At 33.5% G+C, this 18,339-nt stretch overlaps 3 protein-coding genes across 4 annotated transcripts; all 3 read left to right on the top strand.

The window, feature by feature from the left end:
* The first annotated feature begins 9 nt into the window (after positions 1 to 9).
* On the top strand, positions 10 to 2,335 carry LOC120327235 (glucose-induced degradation protein 4 homolog). Its single transcript, XM_039393695.2, has 5 exons — positions 10 to 168; positions 538 to 705; positions 1,069 to 1,170; positions 1,543 to 1,673; positions 1,982 to 2,335. The coding sequence occupies exons 1-5, from the start codon at positions 19 to 21 to the stop codon at positions 2,043 to 2,045; spliced, it is 615 nt and encodes a 204-aa protein (XP_039249629.2). The 5' UTR covers positions 10 to 18; the 3' UTR covers positions 2,046 to 2,335.
* Positions 2,336 to 2,447: 112 nt separating this feature from the next.
* On the top strand, positions 2,448 to 6,350 carry LOC120327217 (arylamine N-acetyltransferase, pineal gland isozyme NAT-10-like). Its single transcript, XM_039393675.2, has 4 exons — positions 2,448 to 3,234; positions 3,744 to 3,918; positions 4,381 to 4,576; positions 5,427 to 6,350. The coding sequence occupies exons 1-4, from the start codon at positions 3,065 to 3,067 to the stop codon at positions 5,783 to 5,785; spliced, it is 900 nt and encodes a 299-aa protein (XP_039249609.2). The 5' UTR covers positions 2,448 to 3,064; the 3' UTR covers positions 5,786 to 6,350.
* Positions 6,351 to 8,141: 1,791 nt separating this feature from the next.
* Positions 8,142 to 16,427, top strand: LOC120327212 (uncharacterized). Of its 2 annotated transcripts, none has more exons than XM_039393667.2 (8): positions 8,142 to 8,415; positions 8,487 to 8,688; positions 9,102 to 9,288; positions 10,023 to 10,188; positions 10,629 to 10,684; positions 11,402 to 11,440; positions 12,055 to 12,203; positions 13,106 to 16,427. In XM_039393667.2, the coding sequence occupies exons 1-8, from the start codon at positions 8,320 to 8,322 to the stop codon at positions 13,288 to 13,290; spliced, it is 1,080 nt and encodes a 359-aa protein (XP_039249601.2). In that variant the 5' UTR covers positions 8,142 to 8,319; the 3' UTR covers positions 13,291 to 16,427. The 2 variants fall into 2 exon arrangements, with proteins under 2 accessions (XP_039249601.2, XP_039249600.2); XM_039393666.2 differs by having other exon boundaries at positions 8,154 to 8,415; positions 12,055 to 12,212.
* The last annotated feature ends 1,912 nt before the right edge of the window (positions 16,428 to 18,339 follow it).

Raw genomic sequence — 18,339 nt, 5'->3', positions numbered from 1 at the left:
TATTGGTAGATTTATAAAATGAGTGCTTTGGTGGACACATTAGATCCTCCTCCACCATGCAATACAATACAACCTGTTATACATAGAACTTTGCTTTATAATGGTTCAAAATTCCGTGGACATCAAAAGAGTAAAGGAAGTTGCTATGATGTTGAAGTTACTTTGCAGGTGGATACTTTTTGATGTAATAAGTTGTTTTTGAATAGCCTATTCTTCGTCTGTTCTTCGATCTTTTTACATACCTTCATTAAAGTATACTAATGAACATAATGATTTACATGTTTCTAGCATCTGGGCAACTTTTTTCTTTAAACTCAAAATATTTTCGGTTGATAACTGAATTAATTGCAATTCTTTTACAATGCAGTTGATATAAAATCAAACGCTTAGTTCTATACCTATTGCATCAAGTTACATTTACTTTTGCATCCCTACTGCAGTCCAATTGCGAATACAGTATACATGTCTCTTATTGTCACAATTGTCTACAGCTGTCATCACAAGCTTTAAACTTTGCTCTTTGTTTATATATTATAGCAAGTTGATTTGGATACTTCCTATCTCTGCGGCTATTTAAAAATAGATGGACTAACGGAGGATTTCCCAACTATGACAACATTTTTTGATGGTGAAATAATCAGTGAACGATATCCTTTCTTGACAAGAAAATGGGAAGCTGATGAGGAAGTAGACAAAAAACATTGGGTTTGTTCTTATGACATTTTATAGTTATTTGAAATGTATCGATATATGGACGATTTTCTATAACTTCTTATATTCTTCTTCTTCTTTTCTATAACTATAAGTTCTATAACTATAATGTGAATCATAAAAAAAAATTTGAATTATTCTTTTGTAGAAGATATTGATTTTTTTTCTTATTTTCACAAGTTTTCACGGTACTAAATTATGACTGATAAAATTGTAGAAAGCACACTGTTTATTGTACATGTTTATTGTACAATAACACATGTACTGTTTATTGTATTGTAGAGTACATACAAAATATTCTGTTCCCAAGCAATATCTCCGGCAGATAGTTATTTCATCTTTTGTATTTTCAAACAGGGAAAATTTACAGCATTCAATCAGTTCGAGAAGAGTTTCAACACAGATGGTTTTGATTATAAAGAACTTTGTGATAGTGATTATATTTTCATGAGATGGAAGGTAATTAGTATACCTATTTATGTCTGAATAGATTCAATATTCATAATTTTACATTTCTGAACAGTGTGCATTATACCTCCCGTAGTTTTGAAGTGTGTGGGAAATTAATCTATGAAATTCTTCGTTAGAATATTTATAACAAAAAAAATTTTCTTCTTTCATCATTAATTTTTGTTGGTAACCATTTCTGAGATTTATATCTACAGAAGTGATTATATAATGGGAACAATGCTACTTTTTTGAAGCTAGAATTGCCTTGTTCTTACAACTCATTGTGACAATTCGGTTTAGAACATCTAGTGTTGAGCGTCTCCACTCAAGTAGACCATATGCTATGCATGATTTTTATTTTTGCTACCAATTTATTTTCAGGAGCATTTTTTGGTTCCTGATCATAAAATTCAGGACATAAATGGTGCATCATTTGCTGGATTTTATTATATTTGTTTTCAAAAGTCTACTGCTTCTATTGAAGGATATTACTATCACAGAACATCAGAAATGTAAGTTGTAATGTAATTTACAAAAATACTGTAGTTTTCAACAACTAATATCATATGCACCATAGAGTAAAAAAAATTATAGCTTTTTTATAACTGTTGTAAGTATATGTGACAATTTTTTATGCAGTGATTACCGCAAATTGAACATATAAATGGTTTCTGGAAATTGAACGACTTCAGTGAGATAATTCTGACCTATCTGAATCAAGTTTACCATTTTTTTTTATCTATCATTCATGATTCATCTGTGCCTTGTTCGATTGTGAAATTCAAATCAGTAATGAATTATATTATCTTGTTGATATCAGGTATCAGTCTCTCAACTTGAAGCATGTTCCTGAATTATGTACAGCCATATACTTGATGAGATGATGAACGATTGTTTTTTAACATACCCTGGTCTGGAATTGGGAATGTTTGTGGTTTTGCGCCACAGACCGGTCGTTTGCTTGAATGGATTGGTTTCGAGTCTCACAAGCGGGATAGTATAGCAATCATACATGTGCTGGAGTTTTTTGGTATTCACCATAAATAATCCATCAACAAAATATGCACTCTTCTCAGGCGATGTTTCGAGACAACAAATTGTGTCGTTACTGCTGATTAATTCTCACTTGTCTATGTACTAATGATAAGTTATAAAATTGAAGAGGACATTGCAATTCTGATGATTTCCTAACATCAGTTTTCAAGCTAGAAACATAACCGAATCTGTAAACAAGTTCATGCTGGGAGGTACTATGCAGATTTATTTTGACCTTTTCTTACCATTTAAAATTTTTCAGAGATACTATTGGGGCAAGACTTAGGTGGCGAGCAAATCGAGCAAAACCAAACGCATGCTTCAGCCAGTGCTGGGCTAACCTTACCCATAATCACACTAGCTATGCAACTTCTTCAGAAAATCAGATCGAAAAATCGGCTTGTTGATCAGAAAATACGCACATGGTAGATACGATGGCACTGGAAGACTGTTATGAGAGATTTACTTTTGCATTCTCGTGTTTAGACGTAGGCTGCAGGCTGTTCCTGCGATTTGTTTTCGGATGCATAGACGTTATGAGGGAGCCGTAACCGACCAGCGGTCGCGTGAACCTGCCACAGCTGGGAGTCTTAACATTCCTCTCTTGCATGAGTAGCCCCTGAGAGGGTCAGAACCCAGGGTAATCGGAGGTGCGATGGCGAGCGTATTCCCGACGCTTGGCATGATGCGCCACACCGCCGAGCCAAGTAAGGGGGTTTCGTTACTTGGTTACCGTCCGGTATGAATAAAGCAAATATTTTTGTCACCGGCGGAACAATGATTAACTTACAGGTACCGTACAAAGTAAACCCAGTTTGGTAACATCGGGAGGCATATTTATCCTCGGACGTATTGGAGAGATACAGACATGGATGTCGATGACTATTTAGCAAGAATTGAATATTCGGGTCCAAAAAATCCAACTGAGGAAGTTTTGAAGGAATTGTGTTGGGCTCACGTTACACATGTTCCGTTTTATACGTTGGATTTATTTGGCAGTGGAGAAAGAAAGGTCGTGAAATTAGAATCGATATACAGGTAAGTACAAATAATCGCAGCTGCTCTTGGTTTACCTATGCACATTTCTGCGGTCTGTAAACATTTTGACGATGCAGTGGGGATACTTCTGCATAATCGACGAATAACAACGCGTTTGCCTGTCAAAGTATTTCAGCGACTATGGCATTTTAGGCTACTACTTGGTGTAAAAAATTGGTCACCAGCCGAAATGCTTTCCCCTAATGCATTTTACACGCCAAACAACACATGGATAAATTTTTCTTACAATTGCGGAATGTGTGACCATTTTGGAATCGTATTTGGCTTGTGAAAAGCCGTCGCAATCGCCATACTGAAATAAAACAGTTCAGAATTAGGAATGAAGAATTCGCATTTCAGGCTTTGACCGCTTCAAATTCCACATCTTGTAATAAGGCAAAGAATTTGAACACTTGCGGTTAAATTGTACTGAAAACTAATTTAGTCTGTTATAATTTCGATGGCATCACCGGGATAAATAGTCGAATTATTTTCATTAATTTTTACAGGAAAATAATTACGGACAGAGTTGGCGGAATGTGTTATGAACTTAATGCTATGTTCAACTGGCTCTTAAAAGAACTGGGTTTCAAGGTCAACGTTATAAGAGCCGAAAGTACAATGGCTTCAAATTCAAACCGTCAATCAAGTGATGGTTTAATTGGTGGTCACTTGACATTAGTTGTAAGTTACTTCATTTGATATGCCATGAATAATTGTGGCGCTCCTGAAGTATGTGCACCGAAGTGTCGCACAACCTGAACCAAAAACTGGTACACATACTATGTTCAGGCTGTGCGCCATCTTGGTGCACATACTTCTAGAGCTCCATAATTTTAACGTTGTTTACTGATGACGTAAATTTAAATTAATATAGTGATTGCAAATTAACCCTATTTATTCTTCGAATTATTTTGTCCTCGTGATTTCACTTTGCTTATTGATAAAAACGATCAGGCTACTAGAATTAGACGAAGCTAACTCTAAATATATCGGTATAAAATTTCCGCTTATCTTGAACGACAAAGAAACTCGTAGAGCCCGACAACAAGAAGTTGTTTTTATTAGTTTCTGGCTGTAGTTTTCGGGTTCTGGGTAGAGTTGTATTTAATGATGATTTATTTTGTTTATTGCTCATATTCATAGGTAGAATTTCCACACGGTAAACAAAAAATCGCTGACGTGAGCTCACTAGCACTTCCTTTGGATTTGGACACAGAAGAACCCCAAGACCAAAGAAACACAAAAGCAAGAGTTCTAAAAAAAATTTGTAACGAAGAAAAGAATTGGTATTTTTATGTAGAAAAATTATCAAGAACCGTTATCGACGTAAAGGAAATAGGTAGAGTATAGCTATAAATAAATTTAGTAAAATGATGATAGTGTACCAACAAAGCCGACTTGATAACTAATTTTAAAATGTTTAATAAGCAAATAAGTTCTATGAGGGATACAGAGTTCGGGATTGATCACTTCACTTCGTCTCGTGTTAAATGTGAATATATATACATATAAATGAACTTGATAACTTGTCGATAAAATTTTTTAATCAAAGATTAAAAAGAGAAAGACTTAAGAGAAAATTCAGAACTAAAAACACCTGGCCACACTAATGCAATGGTTTTCTATTATTGTTGCATCAAGGTAATTGGAAGAGTGTGGAAGATTTGTAGAGTACAATAAATAGTCTGAGTTTATTAATCCACTTATTCAGTCACAAAACAACTTGCAGAAAAATCAGGATATATATATTTATCATATAGGGTTGTATTCTACTGTCTGAATGTTCAAGCATGACGTGTGCGGGCATGTAGAGATTGTAGCACTGGAATCGATATTGGCAAAAAATTCGGGATTGGCCGAATTTTAAATAATTTTCTATTTTTAAATGACAGGGCGTTTGGCTGTCCCGACCGACATTGCTACTATAAAATTATTTCCCATTTCATTCCTCAACACATGCGTTGATTTCTACTCATCATCCTGATTATTTTTTCTGATTATTTCTTTATTTATGATCATTAGGATCGTAAGAATTTTATTTATTATTTATAACGCACACTGGTTTGTGAAAATGAATTGTAGTTCAATCGGCTTTTAAAGTATTTTCACAACAGTATTTGATTAATTTGTTCGTGATACTAACAAAGTTAAGAACCACTGGCATAACATGTCTGTTTCATATTTTTTAGAATCTGTTGGCGACCTCAAACAAGTCAAAGGCCTAGAATGGAATGGTAGATTCCGATTTCCATTGCAAGCATCTAATTCCAAAATTGAAGATTTTCAGATAAACATTGATGCTTCCCAAGATAATGAAAATAGCGAATTCAGACAAATATCATTCTGCGTTCTTCAGACGGCTTTGGGAATGAAAGCATTGATTTGCAAAAATTATCTCGGAAAAGAATATGTTGATGATTATCGAGAAACAAAAACAACCAAGCTTATCCCAGAGGATGAAGACATTATAAGTATATTGAGAAAAAAATTTGGTGTTGTACTCAATCACAAATTAGATTTACCAGACCACCAAAACAATATATTTTAAGTATTTTGCAGCGACGCCCTGTATTTAAAGTTTGTTGGTCGATTTCTCGAGCATAGCTCGAATGCTTGTAATTGTATGGGATTTTTTTTTTATATTATTATGAATCTTTCAGACACATAAATTATTGAAAAATAGAGTTTATTACTTAGACAGTTCGCTGAGTATTCATACAAAATAAGAAACATATTTATTTCACTAATAACAAGAGTCATATATAGCAGAATTGCACTGTAAACATGTTGCTTCAATGAAAAAATTGAGAGATTCACTCGACCCTTGTCGAACAAAAAGCAAGATGGAGGATGACGGCGATTCTAAATTATTGTCTGAAACAATTCGAATAATTTACAATTCGATTTGAAATGCCCGGCCCTGGTCGATGAGCACTTCCTCGTTCGGCCATTCGTTTCGATTTTTAAGCTATCCCATAAGATTTTTTCTCCCCCAAATTATACATTTGACTGGATATTTCGGCATATCTGCTGCCCATTTTTTGAATTGACATTTTCATATTCAAATTCATGCATTCTTTACTTTTTTTCCATATATATATAAAAACAATGTGTTTTTACAAACAATTTCTGTATTTTATGTTTCATTCAATTTAGTACAGTAATTTGATTATATAATTGTACCTGGACTAAGTTTTCATCATTTATTAGTTGAAAATAAATATGTCAAACCATGAATATTACATGACTGCTCAATGTTCAGTATCTAATTTACAATTTTCTTTAAATCCGATTATTCGCTCGCTTGGAATTATAAAAAATTGGACATGTTGGGTGCCAATGTCTTCTTGCGACTACTCTTGGAGTTACATTTACGCAGTAACTTTGTTACGCGTAACAATATGAGCTATCGGGCTTGCTCAGACTCAACTACTGTATGTGTATATCGTATTTTAAGATAAGACAAGATTTTATTTCGATTCATTCGCAAAAACAAAATAAACACATATACACAAAAGATTAAGGCGAAGAATCTGGAAAGTGAACAAAACCTAATAAAATAGGTTTAAAACGTATTAAACGCGTTCACTTACCAAAGAAAAAAGAAAACGAGTCACAAACACAAACAAATAAACATGAATATTGACGGCAGTCATTACTCAGACGTTTCACTTGGTAATCAGGTTGCGTGCAATCTTTTCAAAGACAAAACAGTGAATTAAATATCCGCTGTGCGTGTGATGCGGCATGTAAACAAACAGTCCGAAAAATCCTAGAATGAGGTGCGAATGCATGTTTCCGTTCCACGCTCAAACATATATCTAGTAAAATCTACTAAAACGTTAACACACCAATGTAAAAATCGATTGTGAATTTTCAAATATCGGTTCGTGCAGTTTAACCGTAAATATATACCCCCACCATTATATAATGGCTCTGGTTTAACCGTAGAAGTATATATTTACGGTTTAACATTTGTATATCAGGTCTTCTCCATATTTGAGCAGAGCATAATTTCGTCCATCACCAAATCTTCCATTTTGCACCCATGTTGCACATTTCCAGTCCATCATTAAAAAATCTGCTATTTATGTTATTTGTTTATTGATGTCACTAAGTCTGGGATTCACTTCTCGAATGCATATCTTCGGTTCGAGGTAGCCACGTCCGCACGCGACGGCGGTCACTTCTCGAATCTTTTGCGCATATGCAGTACTGCATTCGTTCTGTTTTAAAATTACACAACAGGCGCTGCATAAAACTGGTTTTGGGCAATTTTTCGGGTTATGTTATTAAATTAATCCAACATCATACGCGATCTACTCAAGACGTGTTGGCCATCTCTGATTCATAAAATCTATATTCGGAACATAATTTAAAAGCTGTCAAGTGACAGTCAAAATAACGTAAACAAGGCAATATTCTGAAAGAACCATGTTTGGAAATTTGTCGAATGGAAAATGTGTAAGAGCTAACGCAAAAATAGACATTGTGGTATTACTGACTGGACAACAGTATTATATAGGCATAGCATAGGGCTAAACAAAAAAGTCGCGACTCTGGAAAACATACATTTGCATACCGTTGTATTGCTTTCGCAGGTGATTGGTTGGCGTAACAAAAAATAATTCTGAAAAGTCTGCAAGGCGAGTTTCCGGTACAGTGTATCGAAATCGTTTTATAGTGATGGGGTTCCCCTTACTGTATTGGTAAATAAGTAAATACTAAATCAGTTTTGTCAAGATCTTTTACAATACATACGGTACCCTACAGTCAGAGTAGGATACCGGTACAGTTCCGTTACGGTACCGGTACCGGTACTGGCAGACTGCAGGACTGGTAATTCAGAACTTCTCATACAGAGGACATGTCCAGCAGTCATAGACGGTGAGTTGTCGGTGTAGTCGAGTTGTCGGTCAGCCTGCCAGGCTTTGTTTGCAACAGCTGTTCAGCAATTTAGCTTTTAAAAAATCTATTTTCCTCAACTGTAATTTAGCAATACTAAAGTTTGTAGCAGAATTTTATTCCCGAATATTGTTGACCCGACTGCAAAGTCCTGAAGTCTGGAAATTCAGCAATCCAATGGATTCCGAAGATAGCAGCAGAATTGATGATTTTGAGGCTGGCGAAAAAGCTTTGTGTGACAAAGATTTCGATGTTGCAATTGAAAAATTTCAGGTACACTTAAGAAACTTCGTTGTTATCAGCAACAATAATTTACTCATTTTAGTTATTTTTATTACTTTTAGGGGTGCATGAAAAAGCTGTCCAATCAAGGTTTGGGGCTGACCTCGGAATTATTCCCGAAATGTCTTCAAAATATTGCATCATGCTATAGTGAGAAAGGAGATATGGATAATGCATTGTCTTTCAAAAAATTTGAAAAACTTTATTATGAAACCGTTTTACTACACAATGGATTGGATGGTTTATTAATGAAAGATCCTTCAGGTACCGTAATGCTGCAATGTGGTTAACTTTGTTTTTTTTCATATTCAACTTCTTATTTAATTTACTGTTAATAATTTTACCTATCTTTTGACTGACATAGGAACAAGTTACGGTGACACTATTATCAATGACAAATTTCAATGAAGTAATGTTTTATAAAGTTTAGTTTTTAAGAAATATTTGAATGTGTTGAAATGATTGTTTTATTGTAAAAAGGAAACATTAATTGAAAACTTTGAATATTTTTTGAAAAAAATCATGATTAATATTATCAATTTGACAAGTTTGTTCACGCTTGCGATCTGGAAGTCAATCGAAGTTTCAACTTCGATCATCCGTACCGTGTGACGAATAATACCTGTATTACTCCATGTTAATATAGTTGTGCATTGCTCTCTTGTTGCTCTCTCTAGAGTCTGATGAACAGTCAACAAGGGATCGTGGCGATGGATCAAGCGAGGCATCAGGAAGTTCAATTCAAGATTCTACTTCCGAAATAAATGACGAATCGGACTGGGAGTCATCTGATGCGAAAAGTCCGAATACAAAACGAGCATCAGAATATGAACAACTTGCAAAATTATGTTTGCAACAGGAATGGTTCGTAATTGATGATTTATTTATTGATGAATAATCAATTTCTGTAATATGATTAAAAATTTATCTGATGTTGTTTGATCAGACAAACTGCTAAAATTACATGGTTTGATATATAACTCAAACCATTGTCATTATTGTATTTAAATTTTTGTTTTGGAAAACTGATCAGAAAGATTCTAATTATTTTATCGGAAACAAATTGAATGAAATAATGGTAGAGTAGTAATAAAGCTGAACTGCTATTTTTGTTTCTGTATATTGAAGAATAATGTCCTTCCTTTATTATGTAGGTTATGTTAGTATGTTATATACTTTCTTTGTGGTAATAATAAGATAGAATCATGGACTTTGACCAAATAAATTCAGATTAAGTAAATTATTATACCAAGCATTTGATATTGTTGATGAATTCTGATATGAAAATGCTTGGTAATAAGAGAGAACATTATGAAATATCTAGATTTTGTAATATTTAGAAATTATGGTCGGCTTTCTATTTTTGTACAGTTATCAATACTAATTTAGCTATTTTGAAATTTTCAGTAATATTTAAACTTTGTAATTTCTAACTAAATGTATTATTTTTAAGACTGCATTGTATCCTATATAACTAATTTTTAATGTATTTGATTCATTTTGAGGACACACCCAATGGCCATACTCGTGAAATCATACTTAATAATGCCCAGTTATTTAAAGTTGATGTAGTATGCAAGATATGTAATTTATTGCAGTATTGGATTGGCGCTAGAGTATAGTGGAAAAGCAACATTGTTGTATATGCATGAATATGGAGATGATCATCAGAAAACAAGGAAAAGTTTTGAACAGTTTACATCGGTTTACGCTGAAGCTGGAAAACTTGAATATTCAGAATCAATGGAACAACTTAATTTAGGGGTAATTTGGAACTTGACGATTTATTTTTTGCTTCTACTTGGATGTAACAATAAAATTTTGAATTTTATTATGGCACTGGCTGCAGTGCAGATAAACAACGCTAACATTTTTTTGTAGTTTTCACAGCAATTGTGTAACAATTGTAATTACACGATAACCGTCAGATTGAATTTGTGATAACTGTTTTATCTGTCTTTGGCAAACATTATTTCACTTCTACTAGATACATAAGGCTTATCATTTGTGGTTTCGATCAAATTGTTTAAAGTTGAAATTATCTTAACAAATATTCGATTTTTGGGAAATGTATGAGCATACTGTGAATTGCATAGGTTTTTGATCTAATTCTGTACAGAAATTGAATATAAGAAATGTTACAAACAAGCATTACATTACAGCATTTGTTTACACACTCATAAATCAATGTATTTTAATTGCAGAATAAATCCAATATATCATCACCTTTTGAAATAGAAGAGACATTATTGCGACATAGGTAGGTTTTATTGATTATCAAATATATTATACAAGCGTATCCTTGTCTTATACAAGCATGTCCTTCAATTTATTGTTTTAGTAGTAGGTTAGGCGTGTGTATGTACTTGAAAAATTCTGCTCTAATATATATAATAATACTGCTTCGCCTTGTATTGTAATTCTCAAGACTTTTTACTGGTTGCATACAATGGCACTTCATATTTAGATTTTGATCTGTTGCCTGATTCAAACTGCCATCTGGGTTCTGTTGTGTCAGTAGATTTCTTAGTACTCCCGTAGTGTGTGTGTCAGGTTAGGGTTACGCCTTAATTTTATTCTGATGTTCCTTATTTTAGTTCTAATACAAGCTTGGGGTATACCCCCTGTCCATAGGTTTCAGTCCCTCTGCACAACTTGTTGCAAAGTAGGCGAACAAAATTACCTCCATATTGTGGTAAGCACACTTCTGGATTGCCGATTTATTTGCTATAACGACAATCTGGTGACTGAGACCAAAATGTCAGCCATATTGAATTATTCAAAGTATGGAGAACTATGTTCCCAGCTGACAACAATCAGAATTGTGCTGGTCCATGGTTATGAAAGTTATGAAATAAGGGAGGCAGCCAAGACCTTATTATTAAACAATTTGATAAAAATAGAAATAACAAAATTAAGATTTTGATTTTCACTTTAAATTTTTGTTATAATTGGATGTTATTTTTTATTTTTACAGAAAAAATGTCAAAAGCACAGAAAAGAGTGGTGGAGCAAAGTATGTTTTGATGTATATCAATATTAGGGTTTATATATTTGTTGACTGTTGTATTTTAAACTCTGACTTTAACTGTCCCATTTTTTAATTAATATTACACTTTAACTACTTACTAAATAATAGGAATAACTTTGTTACCAAATTAGTAAAATTTAACTTATTGTTTTTGTTTGGTAATATGCAAAACATTTTTTGTATTTTAGCCATTGTTAATAATGACCTAATTTATAATATATTTCATATTATAAATGATTACTTTAGAACAGGGGTGTGCAACGGGCGGCATTATGTTTGAAATGACGCTCACATGGGTAACATACATACGTTTTTTTGCTCTTGTTACTGCGTTTAAATTTTCGCTGTTTTCCCGGTGCCTCTATTACTGTCATTCGTTATGTACATAGAAAAACTTGAATTTTTTTGTTTAGCCCAGCTAGATGTCTGAAGTTGGTTTTATGGCCCACAGACAAAAAATGTTACACACCCCTGCTTTAGAATGTGTTTGGAATAGTGGAATATTCGGTTTCGGAGATTTCTGGTTTCCGGTATGCTTTAATCAACGGTAATAAAAAATGAAGTATCAATTCAAAATTTCAACTATTTCACAATTATAGGCCGCTCAAACGAACGAGGTCAATTTTAAAGAAAAGAGCTTCGGATGATAACATGACTCAACAGAATAGTGAAACAACAGCACCAGAGCAGCAAAGAAGAGTAACATTTGCTGATCCTCTACCACAAATGGTCAGATTGAGAGATGAAGGTGAAACCGGTAAATTTAACTAATTTTTACCTGTGATTAAGTATAAGTTCCCAGTGACCTAAAATAAAATTTAGGAGACTTTTTCAAATAGTAGAATGTTCTATATTGCATTTATTACCTCTATATTTGTTGGTGAATACTGACCTGTAGAGAGAGAGAGACTCTTTTGTTTTCATACCCCTTGCCTTACTTGCAATTTCCTTTGATAAATATTGCTATTGTGGTTATTAGCATGCATCATGAATGTTGGGAAATAACATGCCATTGTTCGTATGATAAAAATTCTTTGAAGATAAAATATGGCATGTCAGTTTTCGAGTTGTGGAAATACCATATTGTTGATTTACTTTTGTGTCGACTGTTTGATAATGAAGGGAAACCCGCAATCAGGGATGTCCAACATGAATCAAAGATTCAAAAAATTCGATATTTGGATGCATTTGATACAGTAAATTCATAATTTTAAGGACTTCGAATTGTTTTATTTGAAAATTTGTCATTTCGAGCATTCATGATCTGATGCTCAAACTAAAAATAGACCTCATTTTTGACAGTGTTAGTGAAAGTCTATAAGTGCATATTTTACATGATTTTTTTTTGTAATACCAGATACTTTTATTCTAAATTACATTTGCTCAACTATGAGCATTTCTCTATTGACTCAATTTATAATATTCGATATTACATATTTTTTGGAATGGATTCATTATAGTACATTATTGGGTTTCGGCTATCCCTGTCTGGAATTTAAAATACCCTGCCTTTGAATGATGATCAATTGTTTGCTGATAACTTTTAAATTTGCATTAGAATAACTGCTGATAAATTTGCTATGCTTGTTGTTATTTTGTCCCTACTTTGTTTAAGTATGACGAACGTTCATCCATAAATTTGTTTTTCAGATAACTCAATGACGAATCTTCTTCTCTTTTTCTTGGTTTGTGTTCTTATCATTCTCATCAGCCTCTTGATATCAGCAGTGTTTTGCCAAATGAATCCCACAATGGGGGCATGTGTCGAGTTTCGTCGTGAAGTTACATACTACTATAACAGAATACGATATTTATATAGAAGTTTTATCAGATAAAATGAATCCTAAATATTTAAAAACACTGTTGCTGCAATACTAAATGCACCTCACAATGCATAGTTAAAAATCTTAGTCTTACTCAATTTTATACACCCTGGCTCTGGTATTATTTTTGTGCCTATTGTTGACTATGAAGGAGATGAACCCGAGAGGCTGGCAATTTAAAAGGTTATTCAAAAATTTTCGCACTTTTGGGTGGATAGCAATGAAGCAGTACGTTCTCTATCAGTCAGTGATAAGTGGACTAGCTTCGTTGAAATAAACAAATTTGTACTCATTTTAAATAAAAATATATTCATAGCTGCCATACTACATGACCGGGACATTGAAATCTACCAGGCGGGACAGCTTGTCAATACCAGGACTGGCCCGGCTTCTTCCAATACTCTGGACTAGTAGGCAGACAAGATTTATAATATGTTAGGACATCTCAATGCTTTCCTGTCCATGAGATTAAAACAATAAGTTCTATTTGATCCTCAGATGAATAATTTAGTTGTGCAATATTTTGCCACTATGAAAAATATCTTCAGCTTATTCTCAGGCCTAGGTAATTATCGAGGATTCACAATATTATTGTAAATTGTTTACTTGCACTCTTTTTACAGTCAAGCTTTAATTAAGGTTATGTTTCAATAATTCTATCGTTTTAATTTAATAGAGATATGATAGAAACATGAGAATTTAGTCTATGTATATATTTATAATTATATATGTCGCTGTGTTTTTTAAGATATTAACACATAGTTTTACACTGTTAGAAAAATCAGTACATTTATCTATATTCGTGAAATTGTTCTCTAATTAAATCTTCTTGGACTAGGAACTTTTGGATTGAAAATTTTTTATGTGAGATGTATCACTGTACGGATATTCAAGTAATTCAAATGTATTTTTCTAACAGTGTGGTAGGCAATATTAGATTCACACTATGCATGTACATTAATGTTTAATTTTAGTATTTAAGTTTCATTTTCTAATTTCAAGTTTTACATTTATTTTGTATAATTGTAAAAAGTATGCTGCACTAGGATACTGTGCAAGTTCCCACTATGGATATAAAAAATTGGCAGTTGCTTACTCATTACACAGGGCATACGAACATAGTTTTCTTGAAGTTTTAGATACTCCATTCAGGATGGTGGCTACTTCTGAAAAGTTAGCGAGCATGCAAACAAATAGGTTTCGTTTGCAAAAATTCAGCACTATTCAGTTTTACTAATTATATTTGAATAATTGTATTTTCTTTAGGATTTCGAACGCTGCCTTAGTAAAACAGTAAATATATGGCAGATGACTCTATAAAATGTGAAAAGTATCTTATGTTAACAGTAGATCAATTATTTCTTGTGACATTTTTTATCGACAAGTTGCTAATCTGCAATTGCAGCTTGTTGTAAATTTCATTTGATTGGTTAAATGTATAAAATATAGATTTTAGGTTTATATGATATACAAATCTGGTAAACAAAAATCCGATTTTGAAGATTATTATGTGATCTGGTATTATTCATTTCAAAGTTCAATAACAAGCAATCACATTTCTTAACATGAACATCTATATGAACCAAAGTTCATGGCTATATGGGTGGGATGACGTGGATCATGATATTATTGAGCTATATTATTGAGGGCGACTTGCCTTTCCCTCTGGGTAAATAAGAAAATCATATTCTATATGATTAGCAGGAATATATTTTCTTTCGAATACATCATAATCATAAAAATTGATCTAAACAATTTGCACATTTCATTAGCTATAATAATTTGAGTTCAATCAGGTCTTTTTTAAAAATGTAGGCATGCGAACTTGTTTTAAACAATTGGTTAAAAGTTTTTTTTCAATTCAATTTATCATTGTTCATGGTCTTCAGGAGTTCTTTGACTACATATTTTTGAGATTTGAAACCTATCTTGTTGAAAAGGTTTCGTAGTGTGTTATTTTATACGTCATTTTCACTAGATTGAATCACTAATTCACACATATTCTGCAATGCACCCCTTTTCTTTATTAAAGGTGTTTCAGTTGTCAACATGCCTAAGTTTCTGCACATGCTATTTTCTTTATTTGCACCGCTATGATGCCTTTGCTCCTATTGAAAAATAAGTTGAAGCCGATTTGTCTGCGTATTTCTCAACATTTCTAATTCTTCATGTATATATATCCATGATTCTATGCATGTGCTATTTTGTAATTTGGTAATGGAATCTAATTCTCTAACATAGGCTGTGTAGTCTAGCTGACGGTGGTGTGATTCTAAATCTGCCAATAAGGAAAATCATTGAGGCATGAATGGTCAGAATAATTTCGTTCCAACACACAAGTTCCGATGCTGCTATTTCTGACGTTTTCGTTTCCTGGTCTGGTTTGAAATCGAATCGTACTGAATTCATTCATATGCTCATTACTAACCTGCTAGATAGAAACATTTTGTCAATCTTTTGTGTGGATTTGTTTGTTATGGTGATGGCCAAGCAATGGCTAACATATAGACCATATGATTGCACGAATGATACAAATCAATGTTTAGTACACAGTTCCAAATGATTCATTCTATTACTCACCGAGAAAAATTTCCGCATATAGATCGTTTTGCAACAACTGATTCTCGATATGTCGATATAATTGTGCATGCAATGATTTTTACTGTGAAACTAGGTACACACTACACGCATTGGAAATTAATTGTTCTCGGGGAAACTCTGCAATTTAATATATTGTGTCGGTTTCTGATGTCTTATTAGCAACTTTGCTGTACGCCAATTGCTGTCTATTTATGGTCCACAACCTTGCAGTTACTGCAAGTGTACAGCGCTTTTCACCCATTTTCAGTAGAAGCTGCTTGTTTCTTTCCATACACCCTTGTATAGATGAGCATGCGTTTTCATATATGGTAATGTCTAGAATTGAAGAACAAGTTATTGTTTATGTAATGTAGGCCTATTTCTTAATGAATAACCGTTTGGGTCTCGGGTGTCTTTGACAATTATCATCATCCCTCGCCAATTTTCGACAACATCGATTTCACATAATCGCTCCACGTTTTTATGCACTTTTGGGTTAACAATCGTAGTTTCAAACGTTAGATTGTAGATTTTTGTTCCACAAATGAATAAATGCAAATGTTACAAAGTGGTTTTCAATTTTTAACTAGTGCGCGAAAAAATGTTGACATCGCTTATTAAATTTGAATTAGATGAAAGAAATCTTGCTCTGTCTCCCCACCTGGAGAAGGCTGGAAAGAATTTGTACCTAAAGTTAAAAAAACACTCAGTTGCTGAAATTGAAAAGTGTTTTGGACCGTCATGGAACATCGGCCACATTTTGCGTAATACTAGTATTTGAATTCGACGTAATAGTTATTTAGTGCTTTTTGTATAGTTAAAAAGTTGTTCTAGACTGGAGTCTGGGAAAATTTGCAACTCCCGAGTCATTCGAAAAGCCACTCCGACGCTTGTTGACAATAATTCTGATTGCTATTTCAGGTTGTAAGAAATTTCGTTCCAAGCCCGCACCCAGTTAACAGAAAATCGGTTTTTGGCCACAAATGATAACGGTGTATAGCGTAGGTGTTTAATTTAGTGGATTTGTAGCTTTCGTGAATCAAAATCTATTCCCCCCCTTATTTAATCGATCAAAAAACACAATGTTTAGAATGCCCATCTGATTACTACATCTTTAATTGAATTCACTTCTCAATACGTTTATTGGAGCAGAACACCCTCGTCCGGGAAGGTATGCTGTAGGTATACGGACTAGAATGAAAAAAAAAATATTGTGCAAGAACTCAGAAACGTTCAGTGGGGCCTCCCAGAACTTTTTGTAGTTTTAATATGTTTTAAACTCGGTCTTTTGTACCAAATCTAATCTTAATTCAAGAAGTTCAACTAAATGATTTTCACAATAACAACCTAATCGCAAACCCCATGTATATATATATGCAAGGAAACTTCAATACCAAATAACATTTTCTAGAGTCTAAACCAGTGTTTCCCAACCCGAGTCATAATTTCGGGTGCTACCGTAGTATACGTATCAGGGTATTTTCCCTTGGGATTCTTTGTTTTACTGCCTCCACATTGGTACGTACAGTACTGGGGCGCCGTGTTGTACGAACAGCCCAGATTTGTCGAATTCACAAAAATACGAATCAAAACAAAATATAATCGGGCACTTTACCACGCATTTTTGTGTCAACGGATTGTCATGATATTTTCATAGTATTGCTTTTATTTCGTCAACACAACCGCAGATAAAAATGATCACAAATAAATTAAAATTAAAGTGAGACAATGAATATTTTTTGAACATTTTTTTGATTTACTACTATACTTTAATGATATTTTTAATGAGTAATTAATCAAGTTGTACTTTCTGGAAATTTATAGCAGATATTAGGATTTTTCTAACGGCGATAACAAATTCGCAAGATCGCAAAAAATATGTATCAAAACTAAATATAATCGGGCAATATATTCTCACATTATTATGTGCGCAGATTGCCGTGACATTTTAAAGCAGTAATGCTTTCATCTTGTCATAAGTTGACGCAACCACGAGTGGCCATGAACACAATTAAAGTAAAATAGAAGGACATTTTGAATTCTCGTTGTTGTCATGGATTAAATATCGTGCGACAGGAAAGGCAATTTATACACTAAAAAAGACGACTCTTTTAACAAACGCGTAATTGCGTCGAATTTCCGATTTCAAAATTCGTTAAAATTCTGTTGTGTTTGGTTTTATTACTTCTTCACACATAGTACGGTTGCAATAAACGCATGTTGAGTCCGCAGAGGTTTTCGCCGGTGAGAAAATAGTTCACGATCAAAAAAGGATGGGAAACGCTGGTATAAACCAATTCTAGGTATTCGATGTCCTGACATTGTGTTAAGCTGGTAGGAAAAATTTGGGAACGCCAGACATGCCTTATGCTGCATAAGTTTTAAACTGCAATATTTTCTAATAATGTTTAAAACTATCGTAGGCCTATTAATTACACTGTGCAACAAATTTGAAGTGAAAAAAAAGTACAAGATATATAA

Source organism: Styela clava, chromosome 4, assembly GCF_964204865.1.
Source record: "Styela clava chromosome 4, kaStyClav1.hap1.2, whole genome shotgun sequence".
NCBI lineage: Eukaryota > Metazoa > Chordata > Ascidiacea > Stolidobranchia > Styelidae > Styela > Styela clava.
This window is presented reverse-complemented; position numbering and strand designations above follow the sequence as displayed.

Excerpts from the sequence above, each read along its gene's own strand:
- LOC120327217 (XM_039393675.2), top strand. The coding sequence starts at position 3,065 with ATGGATGTCGATGACTATTTAGCAAGAATTGAATATTCGGGTCCAAAA. Across the intron at positions 3,235-3,743 it reads AAATTAGAATCGATATACAG|GAAAATAATTACGGACAGAG; the intron begins GTAAGTACAAAT and ends TAATTTTTACAG. Across the intron at positions 4,577-5,426 it reads TATCGACGTAAAGGAAATAG|AATCTGTTGGCGACCTCAAA; the intron begins GTAGAGTATAGC and ends CATATTTTTTAG.
- LOC120327212 (XM_039393666.2), top strand. The coding sequence starts at position 8,320 with ATGGATTCCGAAGATAGCAGCAGAATTGATGATTTTGAGGCTGGCGAA. Across the intron at positions 9,289-10,022 it reads TTATGTTTGCAACAGGAATG|TATTGGATTGGCGCTAGAGT; the intron begins GTTCGTAATTGA and ends AATTTATTGCAG. Across the intron at positions 11,441-12,054 it reads GAAAAGAGTGGTGGAGCAAA|GCCGCTCAAACGAACGAGGT; the intron begins GTATGTTTTGAT and ends TCACAATTATAG.
- LOC120327235 (XM_039393695.2), top strand. The coding sequence starts at position 19 with ATGAGTGCTTTGGTGGACACATTAGATCCTCCTCCACCATGCAATACA. Across the intron at positions 169-537 it reads ATGTTGAAGTTACTTTGCAG|CAAGTTGATTTGGATACTTC; the intron begins GTGGATACTTTT and ends TATATATTATAG. Across the intron at positions 1,171-1,542 it reads ATATTTTCATGAGATGGAAG|GAGCATTTTTTGGTTCCTGA; the intron begins GTAATTAGTATA and ends ATTTATTTTCAG.